Here is an 18233-nt window from a genome sequence, read left to right as displayed (position 1 = left end):
ATCTGCTCGTAGTGTAATCAGATCTGTAATCTTTAAATGTCAAAGATGTTTTAAGTTGAAACCTACAAATCAACCTCCACTTATGGGAGACTTACCCGAAACTCGACTACGGCCTGTAAGACCATTCTATCATACTGGCATGGATTATAGCGGTCACTTTGAAGTGAAAGTACACACCACTAGGAATTCTCAAAAGCTTAAGTCATACCTCTGCCTATTTGTTTGCTTTACCACAAAAGCGGTGCACTTGGAAGTTGTAACTGATCTCTCAGTGGACTCATTCATTGCTGCTCTTAAAAGATTTGTTTCTCGTCGTGGACTTTGTGCTCACCTATACTCTGATTGTGGAACGAACTATGTCGGTGCCTCCAAGCAACTGAATAAGACCTTCCAGAATTTCATTGATGAAAGGAATACTCAAGATGCTCTCACGAACTTTGCCCTCGATCATTCAATTAATTTTCATTTCCAACCACCAGCCGCGCCTCACCAAGGAGGCCTTTGGGAGAGTGCCATAAAGAGCTCAAAGTACCATCTCAAGAGAGTAATTGGAGATCAAATTCTAACACTAATGGAGCTGATAACTCTTGTCACGCAGGTGGAAGCAGTATTGAACTCTCGTCCACTAACAGCTCTATCAGCAGATCCATCTGACATCACAGCACTCACCCCAGGTCATTTTCTCATCGGGACATCTCTTGTTGCAGTACCTGAAGTAAATGTATCCGATATTCCTGACAATCGACTAAAGCATTGGCAAACAGTTCAGGCTCTACATCAACGCTTCTGGAGAAGGTGGCACCAAGAGTATTTGCACCAGCTTCAACAAAGGAAAAAGTGGATAAAGCCAAACAAGAATCTTGAAGTAGGCGATTTAGTCATTATCCATGACCCAAAAACACCACCACTTCTCTGGCCTCTTGGTCGCATTGTGAAGACATCACCTGGAGCAGATGGCATCGTTCGAGTTGTCTCCATCAAGACTTCGAGAGGAATCTTCTGTCGCCCTGCTACCAAGGTGTACCCGCTCCCCTAATCACAAAATATTTCTATTTAATGTCCTATTTCATGTTTATATTTATAATTGTCATATATATCATATCTTATAATTAGGTGTGTCATCATTATCTATTGTGTATATATATCTACATTGTATTACTTGTGCCCATTTATGAGTCAATGAATCAATTTATGAATCTGTTGAACCATGTATGGTTCAAGGCGGGCGGCATGTTCCGTATTCAAGCATCTACGCAACCTAGGTGAATCCAGACTTCATTCATATTTTGTTCTGACCCTTGCCCTGTCACGTGATGTCTGGCAATTTCCCCCATTCCTCATGTACTCTTCAACCCGGCATCATGTTCTCGCCATTTTCCCTAGTTTTGTATTATAATATTCCCCTACTCTATTTGTGGCATATAAATTGAACTTATATTATCGTATGTTTATCTTATGTATTTATTTGTGACACACCTAACAAAAAAGTGAACTGAATAGTTAAAAACTGTATTCAAACTGTTCTTGGTGCAACTACCGGTCGCGTACGCGAAAGCTGGCCAGCAAACATCAAGTGCGTCAACGGTCTACTAGACATCACTTCAGTAAAAAGGAAGGTACCAAATCACATTTCTTCCTATTTAAAAGTTTATTATTTTGTGCTCACAGTGTGTCTCTAAAGCTGATCTTAACATAATATATCTCACATCCCTCATTTTTTATACAGTCCACCATATCGAAGTTTACCCCCCAATTAGTATTTCATAAATTAATGACGTATGTAGTAAACATGGAGAAAATAAACTAGAAAAATCACACAAAATTGTGTTTTTGATCGTCCGTTATTTTATTTCCAAAATAGTGAGCCCATATTTTAATGGCTATAAGGACTCTCTCATCGCCAATCATGTGGATACAATTAAACCATTAGAATCATAATCGGTACTCTAGTTTTCTTTAGAGTAGGCTGCATAAAATGCCTTCTGGGTCGTGACAGACGGACATAAATTGAGATAAGACATGTTTCAACGTCTTCAATGTATAAAACATAAATAACCCAAAATATGTATAATTCTGAGCAATGTACAGACAAACCTATAACTTTACTCATATCTTCATATAGATTAACTGGGTTTGAATTTTAAATATCTAAAAAATTATAAAACTTCTTTTATAGTTTTAAAAATAGTGCTGGGCGGAGGAATAATGTTTCTCATTTGTTGTGTACATAATTTATGGTGGGGGGGGGGCTGTTGCTCAATTGGGGGGGGGGGGTGCGTCATGAGTCTAGGGGGGGATGGGCACCCCTGCCCTAGCTTGTTGTTTGTACTCACTATATATATATATTCCAAAATATAAAAATTAAATTTCAATTTTTTCACTTTTCACAAAACTATTTATATTGTATATTTCATTAAATTCAATCCCAATGTTTATTAGGCCAATGATAGCAATCAAGGGCACAGTTAAGTTTTTTACCTGTGGTGGCAATGTCTGCTGTATGGCCTGGATATTGTTTTAAATTTGGCGTTACAAATTCAAGCTTAAGTTTATTAATAAATAACTTGTTAACATACCAGCATAGATGCCTTAGAAATAACTCATATTGTTCTGTTAATTATTATGCTTATTATGATATGATAAAAGTTTTAGTTTTAGCCTCATCAATATCAAAGAACTAACATAGTCACTAAAAATGTTTGGGGTGGCAAAAAGTGATGAAAGTTAATTCTGAGGGTGGTAACAGCAATCCCTTGCCACCCTTTAAAATTACACCAAACCTACTTAAAGACTTTCAGACCATGTAGACTTACTTTAGAAATTATAGATTTTATTCTTATTCATCACCCTGTTGCTTTCATTGAATTTCTGGTTACCTCCCGCTATCTCCGCGTCCCGCTACCTCCGTGACCCGCCACCTCCGAATTTCAGAGTGACCCCTATAATCCTCGGTTACTACATGCGTTAAGACTTTCCGTCCTAACCTAACCTAACCTAACCCACGGGTTAAATTTTCATTAAATCTTCCATCCACGGGGCTATGCAGCCGTGGATGCAATGACAGCTACCAACACAGGCGATGACAGGATTATAAGGGTCACTCAAGAATTCGGAGGTGGCGGGACAGATTTGGGTTCGGAGGTGGCGGAACGCGGAGATAGCGGGAGCACACGTGAATTTCTACATCACTATTTAATATTTTGACCTTTTATCTGAAGTATAATATTTTATTATTGCGCTTTTGATAATTTAACACCCTTAGTTATATATTTTTATAAACTGTTTTTATGTTTAATTGTTTGCTGTTTCGTGATCCTTTTGAAAATTTTAAAAAGAATTTAAGTTTTTTATTTCTTTGAATTATTTTACCAGTAGGCTATATTGTTTTATCATAATTATTGTTGTCAATAATTTTTTAATTATATATATTAAATTTTATATTATCTTTTTTATGATAATTGTTCTCAAAATTGTCAATGTCATCTGTTTTTCTACCTATGCCGATCTTGTGAAATGTAATTGAATGACACAATAATGCTCTTAATCCTTGATCGTTCAAATTAACTTTTTATCCATTAGTTATTTTATATTCTATGTATTTCAGAGCTTCGCTCAACATTCCATTTCCCACCAAGACACACAAGGAACGCAGAGAGAGCGCAAAGCACATCGCAACCCATAGCAAAGGAGGCACATCAGGCTCACTTCCTAGGTAAGACAAGCGTCCATCCTCCTGACCAACAAAACAGCTGGTAAGATTAGAATAGATTTAAACAATGCCGACATACCAGAGTGTGCTTTTTCCAGGAGAATATGATCGTTGTACGATTGATCTTTGTTGCTGACTAAGGTTAATTTATTGATTGCAAATGGTCAAGGATCAATTTCAAACCACCAAGAAGTTTTTGGTACTGTTACTTTCAGAATTGGCAACCTTTTCATTCCTAGGCGAGCCCTATGTCCTATGGGCCTAGCCAGCAACAAAGCTACACACACACTCTCACTGTTTTCTACACCCTGCATTTACATTATGCTTAAATTATGAACATATAATGTGTTACGGTCTTGAAGTCATTAATATGTGCTATTGGGTAGCCTATAATTTATTCACAATAATTTCCTTCAGTTGATTCTCGTACAGTACTGGCTCACCCGTTACTCTGCTTGATTTATTCCACGTGCAGACCTTAGAAGCCTATGTAGATGGGAAAATTCAGGGATAAAAGATTTAAAACTGGTTCTATAAACAATTGTTAGTTGTTGTTGTGGCAACAATGACGTCACTGAGATCCCCTCTTTCCCATTGGTGACAAATGACGAAGACGAAATTCATACTGCTGTGAATGAAGACGGAACGGTGGTTGAATCAAATGAACAGCAAATCGGACTGAGAAACGGTAGTGAATTGACTCCAGTGGGAAGAGTGCGATTCGAGCGACAACAGGAGCTGACGGGAAAGACTGAAGGAACTGAAACCGATTGTAATCTCGCTCCAGTCAGTCCAGTCTCGACATCGTCTAAATCCTACGCGAGTACTGTCCGAGGATCGAAAGGAGTACCAAAGTCGAAAAATCCTAATACAGTCTCAAACAACAGGAACCATTCGAATTCATCTAAAGTGGTAATCGGCACTGGCTCGACCGAAACCAGATTGAAACCAGCTTGTAAACGGAAATTTATTTTTGTATCGAGACTATCGCCTGCAACAACTTGCGATACCTTAACCAGTTTTCTTGCAGACAATGATATACATAACTGCGAATGTGTCGAACTGAATACACGTTTTAAATCCTACAAGTCGTTCAAGTTAGGAATAGCAGAACTGTGTGTTGAAAGGGTGCTACGCTCTGATTTTTGGCCAAACGGCATCCTTGTTAGAGAGTTCCTTCCATCTCGACGTCCTTCACCAAGATCTTTTTTAGGCAGGACAGTCCAGCAGCACTCGGGATTGCCGGACCACCAGCAGATCGTGTCATAAGAAGACTTGAGGACCCAGAAAATTGCTCTCCTGTTGTAATTAGTGTCTTAAATGTACAAAGTATTCGAGGTAAGGAGAGCCTATTAACTGTGTTCATTGAAGAAGAAGGTATAAACATTCTTGGCGTTTGCGAACATTGGTTAGTACCAGAAGAGACTGAATTCTACAGTACAGTGGCAAATTTATCCCTTGCAAGTATTTACTGCAGGAAAAATTCCAAGTGTGGCGGAGCATCATTGTTCATTGACCCAAGCCTTGATTTTAGTGTCTTAAATGTGGAGCAATTTTGCTCAGACCTCGATTGTGAACTGGTAGCGATTTACATACCAAGCCTGAACGTGACGGCAATCTGTGTTTACCACTCACCTAGTGGGAATTTCAAAGTGTTTTGTAATCGATTGGAGAGCTGTCTGGCTTCCCTTGAGAGAAATTTCTCCAACTTGGTCTTGATGGGGGATTTCAACGTAAATTTTACTGGAGAAGGCACCGAGAGATCTGCCCTGCTCAATCTTCTGAAGTCCTTCGGACTTTTCATCACGACAACACAACCAACGAGGGGCCACTCCTGCATCGACAACATAGCTGTAAACCTGAACACCTGGGATTATGATGCCAGTGTCGTCGAACACTTTGTCGCAGATCACTCCGCAGTGGTGATGAGATGGATGACTTCTTCAAATGTGGTGAGTCCTCCTTTGAATTCTTGGCATAGTAGTTATCTTTTTAACATTAGAAAACTTGACCTAAGCATGATAGACCTATTTTTAGTAGCTCTAGGTGAGATTAAATGGTATAACATCCTGAAAGACGATGCCAATGACTTTGATGTGTTTTTTTCTGAAATAAGGAAGTTATTTGATGTTTTCTTCCCATCTAAGTCCAAGGTGTATAGGCCCAACAACAAAACTCGTGTGGCAAAATCAAAATCCTACCTAAAATGGTATACTCCTGAGTTGTTTAGGCTAAAGCAGGTCATGCTCGCACTGAAGGACAGGTTTAGGGAGAACAACCAAGAGGTGGACAAAGCGGCCTATTTAGCCTCTAAAAATGCATACAAACAAAAGATTGTTGAGGCCAAGAAAGAGGCAAATGTAAATATGATTGTTTCTGCTAAAAATCAGTGCAAAGCAGCTTGGGATGTGGTCAAAACAGCCACAAGAAGCAGTCGGGTGACCCAATCGTCACCACACAGCCCTGACCAATTTAATAGATTTTTCATCGACTCCGTAGACAACATTGTAACCGGTCTGAAATCTTTAGACTCCAGTAAGATTTCTTTGAATGTGGATGTACACACCAACCTTTTTTCGTGGCAGCCTACTACTTCAACCGAGATAGAGAAAATTGTGGCTGGTTTCAAAAACTCAAACAGCCCTGACTTCTACGGAATGTCCACAACTTGGTTAAAACGTGTCATAGGACAAATCTCTCAACCGCTATCGCTAGTCCTGAACAACATTTTGAAGAGAGGGGTTTTCCCCCCCAGCATGAAAATTGCCAGAACCGTCCCCATCTACAAGAAGGGTGAGCGAGATAGATTGAACAGCTATAGGCCCGTTTCTATTCTACCAATCTTCGGTAAAGTCTTAGAGGCTCTAATGACCAGGCAGCTTTGTGAACACCTAGAGTCTAACAACCTACTGACGGAAGGTCAATTCGGATTCCGTAAAGGCCGGTCTACAACAGGAGCGGTCATGAGGCTTGCAGGTTTGGTTGGTGAGGCATTTGAGGCTTGCCACACAGTCACCCTCACATTGTGCGACCTAAGTCGTGCATTTGATTGCGTCGACCATGCCATACTGGTCAGGAAGTTGGAGAGTTATGGAGTGGGTGGCACTGTTCTCGGAACAATTGAATCATATCTCGCGGGTAGGCAACAGGTGGTCTCTATCGAGGGGGCAACTTCAGCACCTCTAGAAGTAGCATATGGAGTTCCACAGGGATCGGTGATTGGGCCAATTCTTTTCCTGGTTATGATAAACGACCTCGACAAGTCAGGAAATGTTGTGTTATTTGCTGACGACACCACCCTTGTGTCACGAGGACTGCATGTTGAACAGTCTGTAGCGGGAGCTGAACAGCACTTAATTGAAGCTTCAAACTGGTTTGAGGCCAATGGCTTCCAGCTTAACCAATCCAAGACACAATCTCTTGTCTGCAGTCTGGCTAAACATGCTCCTCACAATGATCCGGTGAAGCTGCTAGGTTTTACCCTGGACCAGAAGCTAACCTGGAATGACCACGTAAATCAGGTCTGCAATAAGCTGTCAAGGGTATGCTGCCTGCTCCTGAAACTTAGGTATCTGGTAACGGAGAAATACCTGATGAATGTCTATCATTCTATGTTTCATTGCCACGTGAGCTATGGTGTGCTGTTGTGGGGACACGCACCCGCGACCGAAGACATCCTGGTCCAGCAAAAGAGAGCTCTACGAATAATCACCTTCAGCGATCGTCTGGCTCACTGCAAGCCTATCTTTGCCAGGCTGGGAATTCTAACAGTGTTTGGTCACTATATCCTCGCCTGTATAAAGTACGTAATAGATAATATTGAGGAGTTTCCTTCCAGAGCTGCAAAACATCACCACCTTACTAGGCATCGCAACCAACTAGATGTTCCTAGAGTTAGACTATCAAGGACTCAGAAGGCCTTTAGTAATGGAGCCCTAACAATATATAATAAGTTGCCAAACTCCATCGTACTTCTCGACAAAAGGGAACTCCTCAAGGTACTCACTGCATACCTTAAAGGAAAAGCCTACTACTCGCTGAAGGAGTATTTCGATGACCCCCTAGTAGGCCTGGGCTGACTTACGCCTGTCCACAGCCTCAGTGTTAAAAATATGTTTTTAAATTTGTAAATAATGTATATATTCTAGTACAGTGTTTTCATGTTATTTAATGACGCCATCAATCCCCCATGGGGTAAAAGATGAAGAACCGGTAATAAGGTAATAAGGTAATAATTAATAGGCTTGTTTGTGTTTTTGTTTAAATCAACCAAGCATTCATTTCATAATTCATTCTTGCATTCTTCTGTGACCTGTGTGCTTATTTTTATAACACCTTTGGACTCCAGCACATTTCGTATTATTGGTAATTTTCTTTCATTCATGATCTTGAACTGCTATTGAGCTAGTAATCCGAAATGTTATTTTGTTTATGTTATAGGGTCAGTGTAAATTTTACATAGTCACAAATTCTTTTAGACAATCTTTATTATATTGTATTACTTTGCAGACTTATAATAAATGGATTCACAACACACCCTTAAAGTCTAAAGCACACAACAATTAAGATTGTATCAGCAGTGAATTTTCTACATTGCTTACTAAGGATTATAGGCTCATAATGAATTAGTAGTTTTGGGTTATAATTAACGACTCATTGATATTTTATCTTTACAATAAATGATAAGTGTTATCATGCTTTGAGATATCTAATACAATCATCGATAATAAATTGCCCTATTTGATATCCGCTAATATAGTTTGTTTTCCTGTCTGAGTATTTCTTACTTTAATTTTAATGTTTTGTTAATTTTGCTGATACTGATATAGCTACTTCCATAGGTACACCTTTACTTAAGATGAATCTAAACACACTCCACAACCTTATAATCATACCTATTTATAGAATTGAAGGTAATTGAATATGATTATTTTTTTTATTTTAGTAGCAAACCAATCCTTTGGAACTTACCCAATTAATTCTTTATGACTAATTTTGAAATATGTTTTAAATTACAAAATGTGGATTATGTTAATCTGTATAAGTCTTTCTACAGATTGGTGATATTTGATTTACTTAGAGCTATGTTTGGTAAAAGAATTGGAGTGAGACTTCAAATAAACATATTCTTGTATTTAGGCGTGTGTGTGTTAAGTTCTATAAACTCCAGTCTATTTATAATGATTTCACAACGAGGCCTGCAGCTTCTTCATCTTTCCGACTGAAATCAAATAAAAACTTCCACCTGCCATTCTAACCTTTCTTTTCACTTTTTGTAGTTAAGTATGTAGTTTGAGATAACTACAAAAACTTTATAAAAAATGTGTTAACTAATCTAGACTATAAAACATTTATTTAATTTGTTGTAACCTATTTTATTTAAATAATTAAACATTACTACTTTTTACAGCAGCACAAAAAAGACCCCTATAAACATTTTTTTATGAATCTTATTTTGTCCTTATTAAATGTTTTAATTGAATTTTGTTAGGCACATTACACTATAATGTGTAGTCTTTGACATTTTCTATTATTCTCATTTTTCATTAGTTTATTTTATTTGGCAATAATTGTGTAATATTTTGGGACGCGTTGCAGAAAGTCAACAGTCCCGGAAGGTCAAATAATTTATACCTGTGCCACTAGATCAAAAACTACAATGTTTGCAGTGTCTGTAGATCAAAAATCCCAGTAAGTCAAATAGTACAGTCCGGGCTAAAAACGTAGTCTATGTTAAAGCAATTGACTTATTGGGAATTTGACCTAATGCAACAGCAGTTTTAATAAAACGAAATAAGATAAAATATAAGTTCAGTTTCGCTGAGTCAACAGTGCCGGAAGGTCAAAAGTATAATCTGTTAAAAACAACGATAGTCCTCTCGACGCATGACTTCAATAATTTCGTGTTTTGGTGTACTTAAAGTTGTGCTAAGATTTTGAAAATTGGCACAGAGCTTCTTGGCTAGTCCTACTCAATGACTATTTTGTTGGAACTGTAAACTATTTACCGATCTAATTAATAAAAATTGATATGTATGGTGAAATAGTTTTAAATCGTGATTTCTAACATGAAAAAGTTAGCATGCGAGATTTTTGTTTGTTTTTGGGTTAGAGAGGTTTTGTCTGTGGCAAAGTTGTAGCCAAAAGTGTGATGCGTAAAATATATTTTTTGAATTTTTTACAATCAGTGGTTCAATAGATAACTTGGGTTGAAGAGGACGGCAAATTTAGCATTTCGCAACGCATGGAAAGAACTACATCGTACGATGCGACTGCTGAGTGGACTTTTAATTTACAGTTCTAAGGACAATTCATATTATTTATAAAACATCTTTCTGTATTACCAGCTTACATTTTTCACTTATATTAATAAGAATACATCACAAACAAGGTGTTAAAAATAAGCGGAGAGACACTTTACCTAGTAATTCCTTGGGTCAAAATAAACAGAAAATGAACGATAACATTTTTTCCAAAATCGTTTCGTTAACCAGATATCCGCCATTTTGTATTTTTTACATACAAATATTTATCTTTACACTTTTCCAACCGATGTTTATGAAACTTGGTATGTACGTTAAGGTAGGAGAGACCCATGTTATAAAAAAAGATTCATCTCGATTCACCCTAAAATTTCAAAATTTAACACTTAACTACAATATAATATACTTTACTATACCACAATATTTACGTATCACCATAAATCTTTAATAAAATAAAACGTCCACTTTTTAAAATCCAAAGTAAATCAATTTAATCTTCCTTTTTTGAAAAATATAGTAAAAAAAAGCGATGTTAAAATAACGACAGGCGAGTTTCGATCTGGGTGTTTCAGGTTTGAACCTAGGAGGATTTAACATTAATGTTTAATCCTCCTAGGTTTGAAGTGATTGAGAGGAATACATGAAACCGAAGGGGGGAGGTAGCAACAAGTGCACTGGTACTTACTAGTGTCCAATTACAATTTCAATTGTAATTGGGATATCGGATACGGTAAGAATTAGAGAAAACTTTAAATGGGGGACATTCCTTTATTTCTTGTGGCAGTTAAAAATATGATTTTAGTTTTTTGAAATTCAGCCGCCATTTTCCAAAATGGCGGCCAAATTTGAAATTTCTTATGGAACACCCTATATTTTATCATGTTTTCGGATAGAATTTGCAATTTAAATTTTTTTTTATAATTGACATTTTTTCGATAAACCGACTCGTTTAGGAGTTATAGCCTATGGAAAAATGACTTCCGGTGTACATTTTACATCATGTAGCTCCTAAACAAGTAAGTTTATAGCAAAAATGGGAAGAGTAAAAAAGTCTTACAATTGCATCCACATTCCAAAAAGACCATAAAATTCATTAAAAATATGAATTATATTATTAAAAAAAATGGCGGCAGACTTGAAAAGTGGAAAACTTTTTATTTTATAGTCTTAAAGGAATGTAGATGCAATTCTAAGACTGATTTACTTTTTGCAATTTTGCTCTAAACTTACTCGTTTAGGAGCTACATGATGTAAAATGTAAACCGGAAGTCATTTTTCCATAGGCTGTAATCCTAAACGAGTGGGTTTATCAAAAAAATGTCAAAGCTAACAAAGCAATTTTTAAATTGCATATTCTATCCTAAAACATGATAAAAAACTAAAATCATATTTTAACTGCCACAAAAATTAAAGGTATGTGCCCCATTTAAAGTTTTCTCTAATTCTTACCGTTTCTGATTTCCCAATGGTGGACTCCTTGAGTTGATCACCCTGTATATATGAATTTGAACGGCTGGTGTTTTTGGCCTCTAGGGACCTCAAAACGAAAAATTAAATCGGTCCCGCGGGTCCAGGTGTTACCATAAGTACTACGGTAATAGCTTATTCCCTATGTGGGATATTCGCCAAAAACGTAATAGTTATATAGAACAATATTACATTCAACCAGCTGTTAGTTAAAACAAATTATATGGGACTAAAACAAATCAATGATTATAAAGATTCCTTTAAAAATAATTTGAACATCCTACAATTTTACTATGCATATTTAATTTAATTAATCTGCCATCCTCATACCTAAGAATTGAATGTATCAATGGTCAGCATTACACATAGTATAAATATGTCAACTCTAAATATGTCTTTAAATTTGTTTCCAAATGCTGAATGTTTACAGGTGTTATGTTAAGCAAATTATATTGTACTAAAAGAGCTTAGAAGGTAAGCGTCGCCTGCTAGACTTTTTAAAAATTAAAACTTAATTTCTAAAAAACTGGGACCCTTAATTATAATTATAGCTTTGACATTCCCTAGTTCTCAAAATTATCTTTCTTTCAACATAAAAATAATGAAAATCCGTCGACTGGTTGATTCAGAATGTGAAAAACCTCATTTACGTTTTAATAATATATATGATAGTTTGGACAGGTTTCAACCCTTCCGAGGCGTAATACATTTACACAGTTTATGTGTAGACTACATTATAACTCATAAAATAGTTCTACAATTAAATGGATCTCCTTTTACAAACGTATATAATAACCAGAAATTTTCAGATCGTCCTTGCGTGTATTTTATGCCACAAATTTTGACGAAAGGCTTTTCATTACATAAACTATACCTATTTACAGTGTTGACCAAACAGTTGGCAAGAAGAATTAATAGGTAAGCTATGTACCAAATATGATAATTTTAGCTTTATTCTAATTATGACAAAACACGAAGTAACTAAAAGCGAGTTTTGTTGGTGTAGTAAGCGTTGCAGGAGGTCTACTTTACACTGAATCGACGTTCACTTTTATTGCTTTTGATCTTCCGGCACTTTTGACTCAGCGAAACTGAATTTGTATTTTACCGTATTTAGTTTTATGAAAACTGCTGTTGCATTAGGTCAAATTCCCAATAAGTCAATTGCTTTAACATAGACCACGTTTTTAGCTCGGACTGTACTATTTGACTTACTGTGATTTTTGATCTACAGACACTGCAAACATTGTAGTTTTTGACCTAGCGGCACAGGTATAAATTATTTGATTTTCCGGGACTGTTGACTTTCAGCAACATTCCCATATTTTGATACTTTTACTGCACTCTGCTTGTGTGCTTCTTTCACAATTAAGTTTTGATGTATGAGATATTATGGTGATTACGTGATAAAAAAAACTACAAAAAACAAGATACACATATTATAATCTTTACAATTAAATTTACTCATACTGTTCATTGCAGTTGTTTATTTTCAGTAGGCTTAATTAATCCACTTGCTAGGGGGGTTCCCGTGTGCATTTTATGTATAGAAAAACACCCTAAGGGATCATGTAGGTACTATGTGGGTTATCATTTTTCACGTGGGTGCCAGCATGGCAGAGTGGGCATAACCTCAGAATCCGCCATTTTAAAAATGGCGGCGGCATTTGTTACACGAAACTCATTAGGAGCTTATATCTCGAAAACGGTAATATATAGCGAGTTACTTTTATAACAATAAATGTTGCTTACACAATAAGGAACAACTTTTGTATTTACAAAAATGCCCTAAATATAACTATTTAGGAGTGGTTGAGCAATTTATGTTAATTTAACCTATACATTTTTACTTTGTTTGACAAAAAAATTCTAATATCTTTAAAAAACTGTTCCTTTTTAATTTTGCACATAGCACTTATTTCTCTTTATATTTAAGGTCAAAATACCCCCACCAAAGCAAACCTGCAGACTAAGCAAACATTTACCTGGCTGCATTTCTACTAAAATGCTAAAATTGTCATATTCATAGTATTTAACCTATACATTTTATCTCTGTTCCAAAAAAAATCTAATAATTATAAAAAAGCTGTTATTTTGTAATTTGGCACATAGCAAAAATTTTTTCTTCGCATTTAAGGTAAAAAACCCTGCAAAAAGCATTTGAGATGCTTCTGGCAGATATATAAGCTATTAAAATAATATAAAATATTTTTAAATTAATTTTTTTTTTATTAAATGACACATACAAATATAAAAATAAATATAAACCTTTCTTTATACTGAATTTTTATTGTTACAAATAATAATAAATCTACGGATGTAATAGAAATTATTATTATAATTCATAACATTTATTATTAAAACGGCGTCGCATCCACAATTCCTGCAAACCTTCCGAAGTGAATCCATTCATAAAGTGTAAAGCCAACACTACGACATCTGTATCCGAAGACAGAACTACGACTTAATTTGATAACTCGATCAAAAATGATCCAATTTTGATTAAATTTATCACAAACGTGTAAACCTACGTTTTCAGACGAATTCGAACTATTAAACCAGCACGATCGGACTATGGGAACGGGGGTTTATGTGGAGTTTAATGGGGTAAAAATGGATTATTCCGATTTTCGACCCTAAAAACACGAAATTTTATAATGAACAAAACCATTTTGTAGAGCTAAAAAAAAAAATAACTTTGTATATTGAAGCGTCGTATGCCCAAAAGTTACGGAGATAATTTAAAAAAAATTTTTAAATTTTAAATTCCCATGTTATTCTTATGGAGAATAAATAAACTGTTTTAGTTTGCTTGTTTATGGATATATTATAGTCAAATGTAAAAAATGTTGTTTCATTCGTACTAAGCTATCAACATTATTTCAATAAAAATATATAAAAAACACCTCAATACCTTCCCTGAAGCAGCAAACTTAAGTACTCATTACAAATCAATGTCATTTAAATAGGAAATCAATCTGTCAATGTTAATATTTTAGTAGAAATGCAGCCAGATAAATGTTTACTGATTCTGCAGGTTTGCTGCGACGGGGGTATTTAGACCTTAGAGTGTAAAGAGCAATTAGTGCTATGTGCCAAATTTAAAAAACAGTTTTTAATTTTTTTAAAGATATTAGAATTTTTTGGTCAAACAAAGTAAAAATGTATAGGTTAAATTAACATAAATTGCTCAACTACTCCTAAATAGTTATATTTAGGGCATTTTTGTAAATACAAAAGTTGTTCCTTATTGTGTAAGCAACATTTATTGTTATAAAAGTAACTCGCTATATATTACCGTTTTCGAGATATAAGCTCCTAATGAGTTTCGTGTAATAAATGCCGCCGCCATTTTTAAAATGGCGGATTCTGAGGTTATGCCCACTCTGCGATGCTTGCACCCACGTGAAAAATGATTACCCACATAGTACCTACATGATCCCTTAGGGTGTTTTTCTATACATAAAATGCACACGGGAACCCCCCTAGCAAGTGGATTATAATGTGGTTTTAGTGTTTTTTTCAAGGATATTAAATGACATTTTTTAGATTTTATAACAACTTTGTGTGTGTAGGAAAGAGAGGTTGGAAATGAAAATACACGATAACTAATTCTTGGCATCTCCCTTGGAACTTAAAAAAAATCAGCTCCTAAATTAATGTATACTAAGTTTTATGACGAATTTGTGTACCAATCGATAAAGATATTCATTGTAATAGTGTAAATATAGTATGTACAAATTTGAACATTTTTGTTCTAATTTATGTTAGGCCTAACTATATTTTAAACTGATTTGTGTTAAAAAGACATAATAATTCAAGTGGGCCATACACTACTGTACACATGCATGGTACGCCGTGCCAAAAACAGTTGAAACACGCTAGTGTGTGGGGAACACCATTCAAGCTTGGGATGCATTGGCATGGCACGGTGAAAATAAGGCGAGTTTGATTTTTGGCACGCCGTGCTTACATGCAGTGTGTAGGCAAACCCTCGTCACGTGATAGTAGTTCAACAACTTTTGAGGTTAGGTTTGACGCTAGAATAGGTCTTTCATGATATTTAAAGCGAATGAAAGGACGGCATTTTGTCTTTGGAACAACTTGGCATTTAATTTCTCTAATTATTAAGGCAGTTTTTGCGTAGCTCTCTCAGTAGTCAGAACACTTTTCTTTCTGCTTCAACCAACCTTTGGTCCATATTAACATCCTCTTGTGGGTTTCTTCCTCTCTTCATGGGCGACAGAAATTTCTTCTGCACTATTCCATAACTTTTTGACCGCAAAATGCTACCAAAATAAAAGCATAACTCTGATCGGTGTGGACAACAGCATCTCGCAGGCTCACTAAAGCTCAAGTGTGTGGTGGCACGGCGTACCATGTGTAGTGTGTGGGCCGCTTAAGGCAATTTAATATTTTAAAACCATACCAACTGTCTAGGTTCCCATCTAAACCTGATGCTCTGGTCCCAGATGAGCAGATAGAAAACCGCATGCGACAGTTGGAAGAATACCTTCGCAATCTCTTGAAAATCCCTTTATACAGAGACCACCATGAAACTGTAAGTAAAACTCACTTAGAAAACAAAACACTTGATAATACGTACAGAGAAAGACAAAACTTCATGGTCAGTTTAGATTTGACCATGAAAAATAACATTATTTAAATTTTTTTAGATTTCAATTCAATATGGAAACAGTTATGCCTGAATTATGATGTTTTTACAATTGTACTAATGAAATAAATTCATGTCCTATTATAAGTTTGAAAAGTAAAATAGTTATGTAATTTAGTTTTAGTTAAAATTGATTTTTCATTACATTAATTAAATTGTTGTAAGAATCTTGTTACAAAGGTTAGCCCTCAGTTTTAACTGGACAGTTTTCGCCCAATTTTATACAAGAGAGTCCTGCATATACTTCTATAAACCTTTGAAAGAGTAACATTTTTTAAGTTTGTACTTTCACTTCGAACACTTCTATCCAGTTATTGAACTTAACACAATTTAGAATGATATTTTTAATAATTAGTTATGTCAATAATCGAGATGCCTTAATTTTATAGAGAAAACTGGCATAATTTGAATTTTGGTGAGTACACTTACATTGTCAGCCCAAATGTAAATGAATACAGCATTTTGTGTTTTGTAGAATGTGGTTATATTTTGTACTATCAGATTTGCTGCACTTAGTTCTACTCATATAATTTTTAATTATTGTTATTTTGTACTTGATTGAGGTTAAAACGTTCTATGCCCTATGATTTTTTGACTGTAGATTTTGGTTAAGGTTGAGTAGTGTTGTTTTGAAATTGTTGTAATTGTAAATTAGTTATGTCTTCTTAGTAAAAGCACACATGTAAATAGCTACTCTCAAAATCTTTAGCATCTCTTTTAGTTTGTAAGCACAGTGTTTGTTTGTCATTTGTTTGCACTTTTATATGTCTGTCAACATTTAAAGGCTTTAATACTTCAAAGTATACAGAGTTATGGTTATGTTTAGACTTTCATAAAGTAAAAGCATACACAAAGGTGTCTCTTACCAAACAAATTAATAATAATGGTTACATACCTTACGTCGTCAATCCTAAAATAAGTCTATGGCGACTAGTTTCGAAACATCAAGGTTTCATTGTCGAGCCTCTTGCCTTTTAAAAACATTGTGACATCTTGTCGTCGTCATTATACACAGTACATTTAACATAAACACACGAACACGGACACATACTATTTACAAAAATGAGTGCGCGGCTGGCCATAAGTACCGCGGTGACGGACACGATGCAACTAACCGACTCCTGTCTGTTGACATTGACCTTGGAGGGGGTGAAACAGCTGATTGTGAGCGCTTCTGTTATCAATGTCCTCAATCCTATCAAATATTATATTACGGCCAAAATTGAGTTTTTCATTTAAAATGTCGTGAGGATGTTTTTTTGTTGCTTTGTAGATTTCTAAGCTTTCTAGAACATTCATTAAAGAGCCTTTGGTGCATTTGTGTAGAATATTCAAGCTATCATTGCAGCTATTAACGTTGTGGTTTTCGTTAATCAGGTGTTCGGCGAACTTGGAGTGTTGAGTTCTCAATTTAGGTTTAGGAAGGTGTTCGTTGAACCTTTTCTTGAACGAACGACCTGTTTGTCCTATATATATTTTAGGACAGTCGCTGCAAGATAGTTTATATACTCCAGTGTCCTCAAGGCTGTTTGAATTAATTTTTTCGGTAGTACGTGGATTTAGGAGGCTTTCTAATTTATTCGAAGTTTTGCAGGCTAAAGTTACGTTATGTTTCTTCAATTCGTTTTTTAGTGTATAGTGTAGATTGCTACCATATTCTATGGATATAAAGTTTTGGACGGGTTTTTCTGTTTGCTTTCTGTTTTTTTGTTTACGGATGATATTATCGATAATGTTACTGTTATAACCATTGTTGACGGCTATGCACTTTAATAATGTGTATATTCATCATTGTAGTCTGCTTGGGTCATGGGTATTTTTAGAAGCCTGTTAACAAAACTATTGTAAGCAGCCATCTTATGGGATTGTGGATGATTAGATGATGCGTGGATGGTATGGTCTGTTGTTGTAGGCTTTCTGTAAATTTTGTAAGCAATGTTGTTGTTATTTTTGGTCATTGTGAGATCTAGGAAGTTGATTGAATTATTATTTTCGACTTCGAGCGTGAATTTGATGTTCTGAGTAATATTGTTCAAGTAATTATTCAAAAGTTGTAGTTGCCTTGGATTGCCATTAAAAATCAAAAATGTGTCATCGACATATCTTTTATAGAACAATA

General features: G+C 35.6%; 1 protein-coding gene across 1 annotated transcript in view; it reads left to right on the top strand.

Moving 5' to 3' along the window:
- Positions 1 to 18233, top strand: part of LOC128989710 (phospholipase D1-like) — an 87101-nt gene that overhangs the window by 18311 nt on the left and 50557 nt on the right. The window contains exons 4-5 of the mRNA XM_054411713.1: positions 3605 to 3712; positions 15880 to 16000. Of these exons, the coding sequence (XP_054267688.1) occupies positions 3605 to 3712; positions 15880 to 16000 (229 nt within the window). The remainder of the gene's footprint in view (positions 1 to 3604; positions 3713 to 15879; positions 16001 to 18233) is intronic.

This window comes from Macrosteles quadrilineatus, unplaced genomic scaffold (assembly GCF_028750875.1).
Source record: "Macrosteles quadrilineatus isolate MER2022 unplaced genomic scaffold, UCM_ALF_1.0 Scaffold_3__2_contigs__length_128488019, whole genome shotgun sequence".
In the NCBI taxonomy this organism is placed as follows: domain Eukaryota; kingdom Metazoa; phylum Arthropoda; class Insecta; order Hemiptera; family Cicadellidae; genus Macrosteles; species Macrosteles quadrilineatus.
This window is presented reverse-complemented; position numbering and strand designations above follow the sequence as displayed.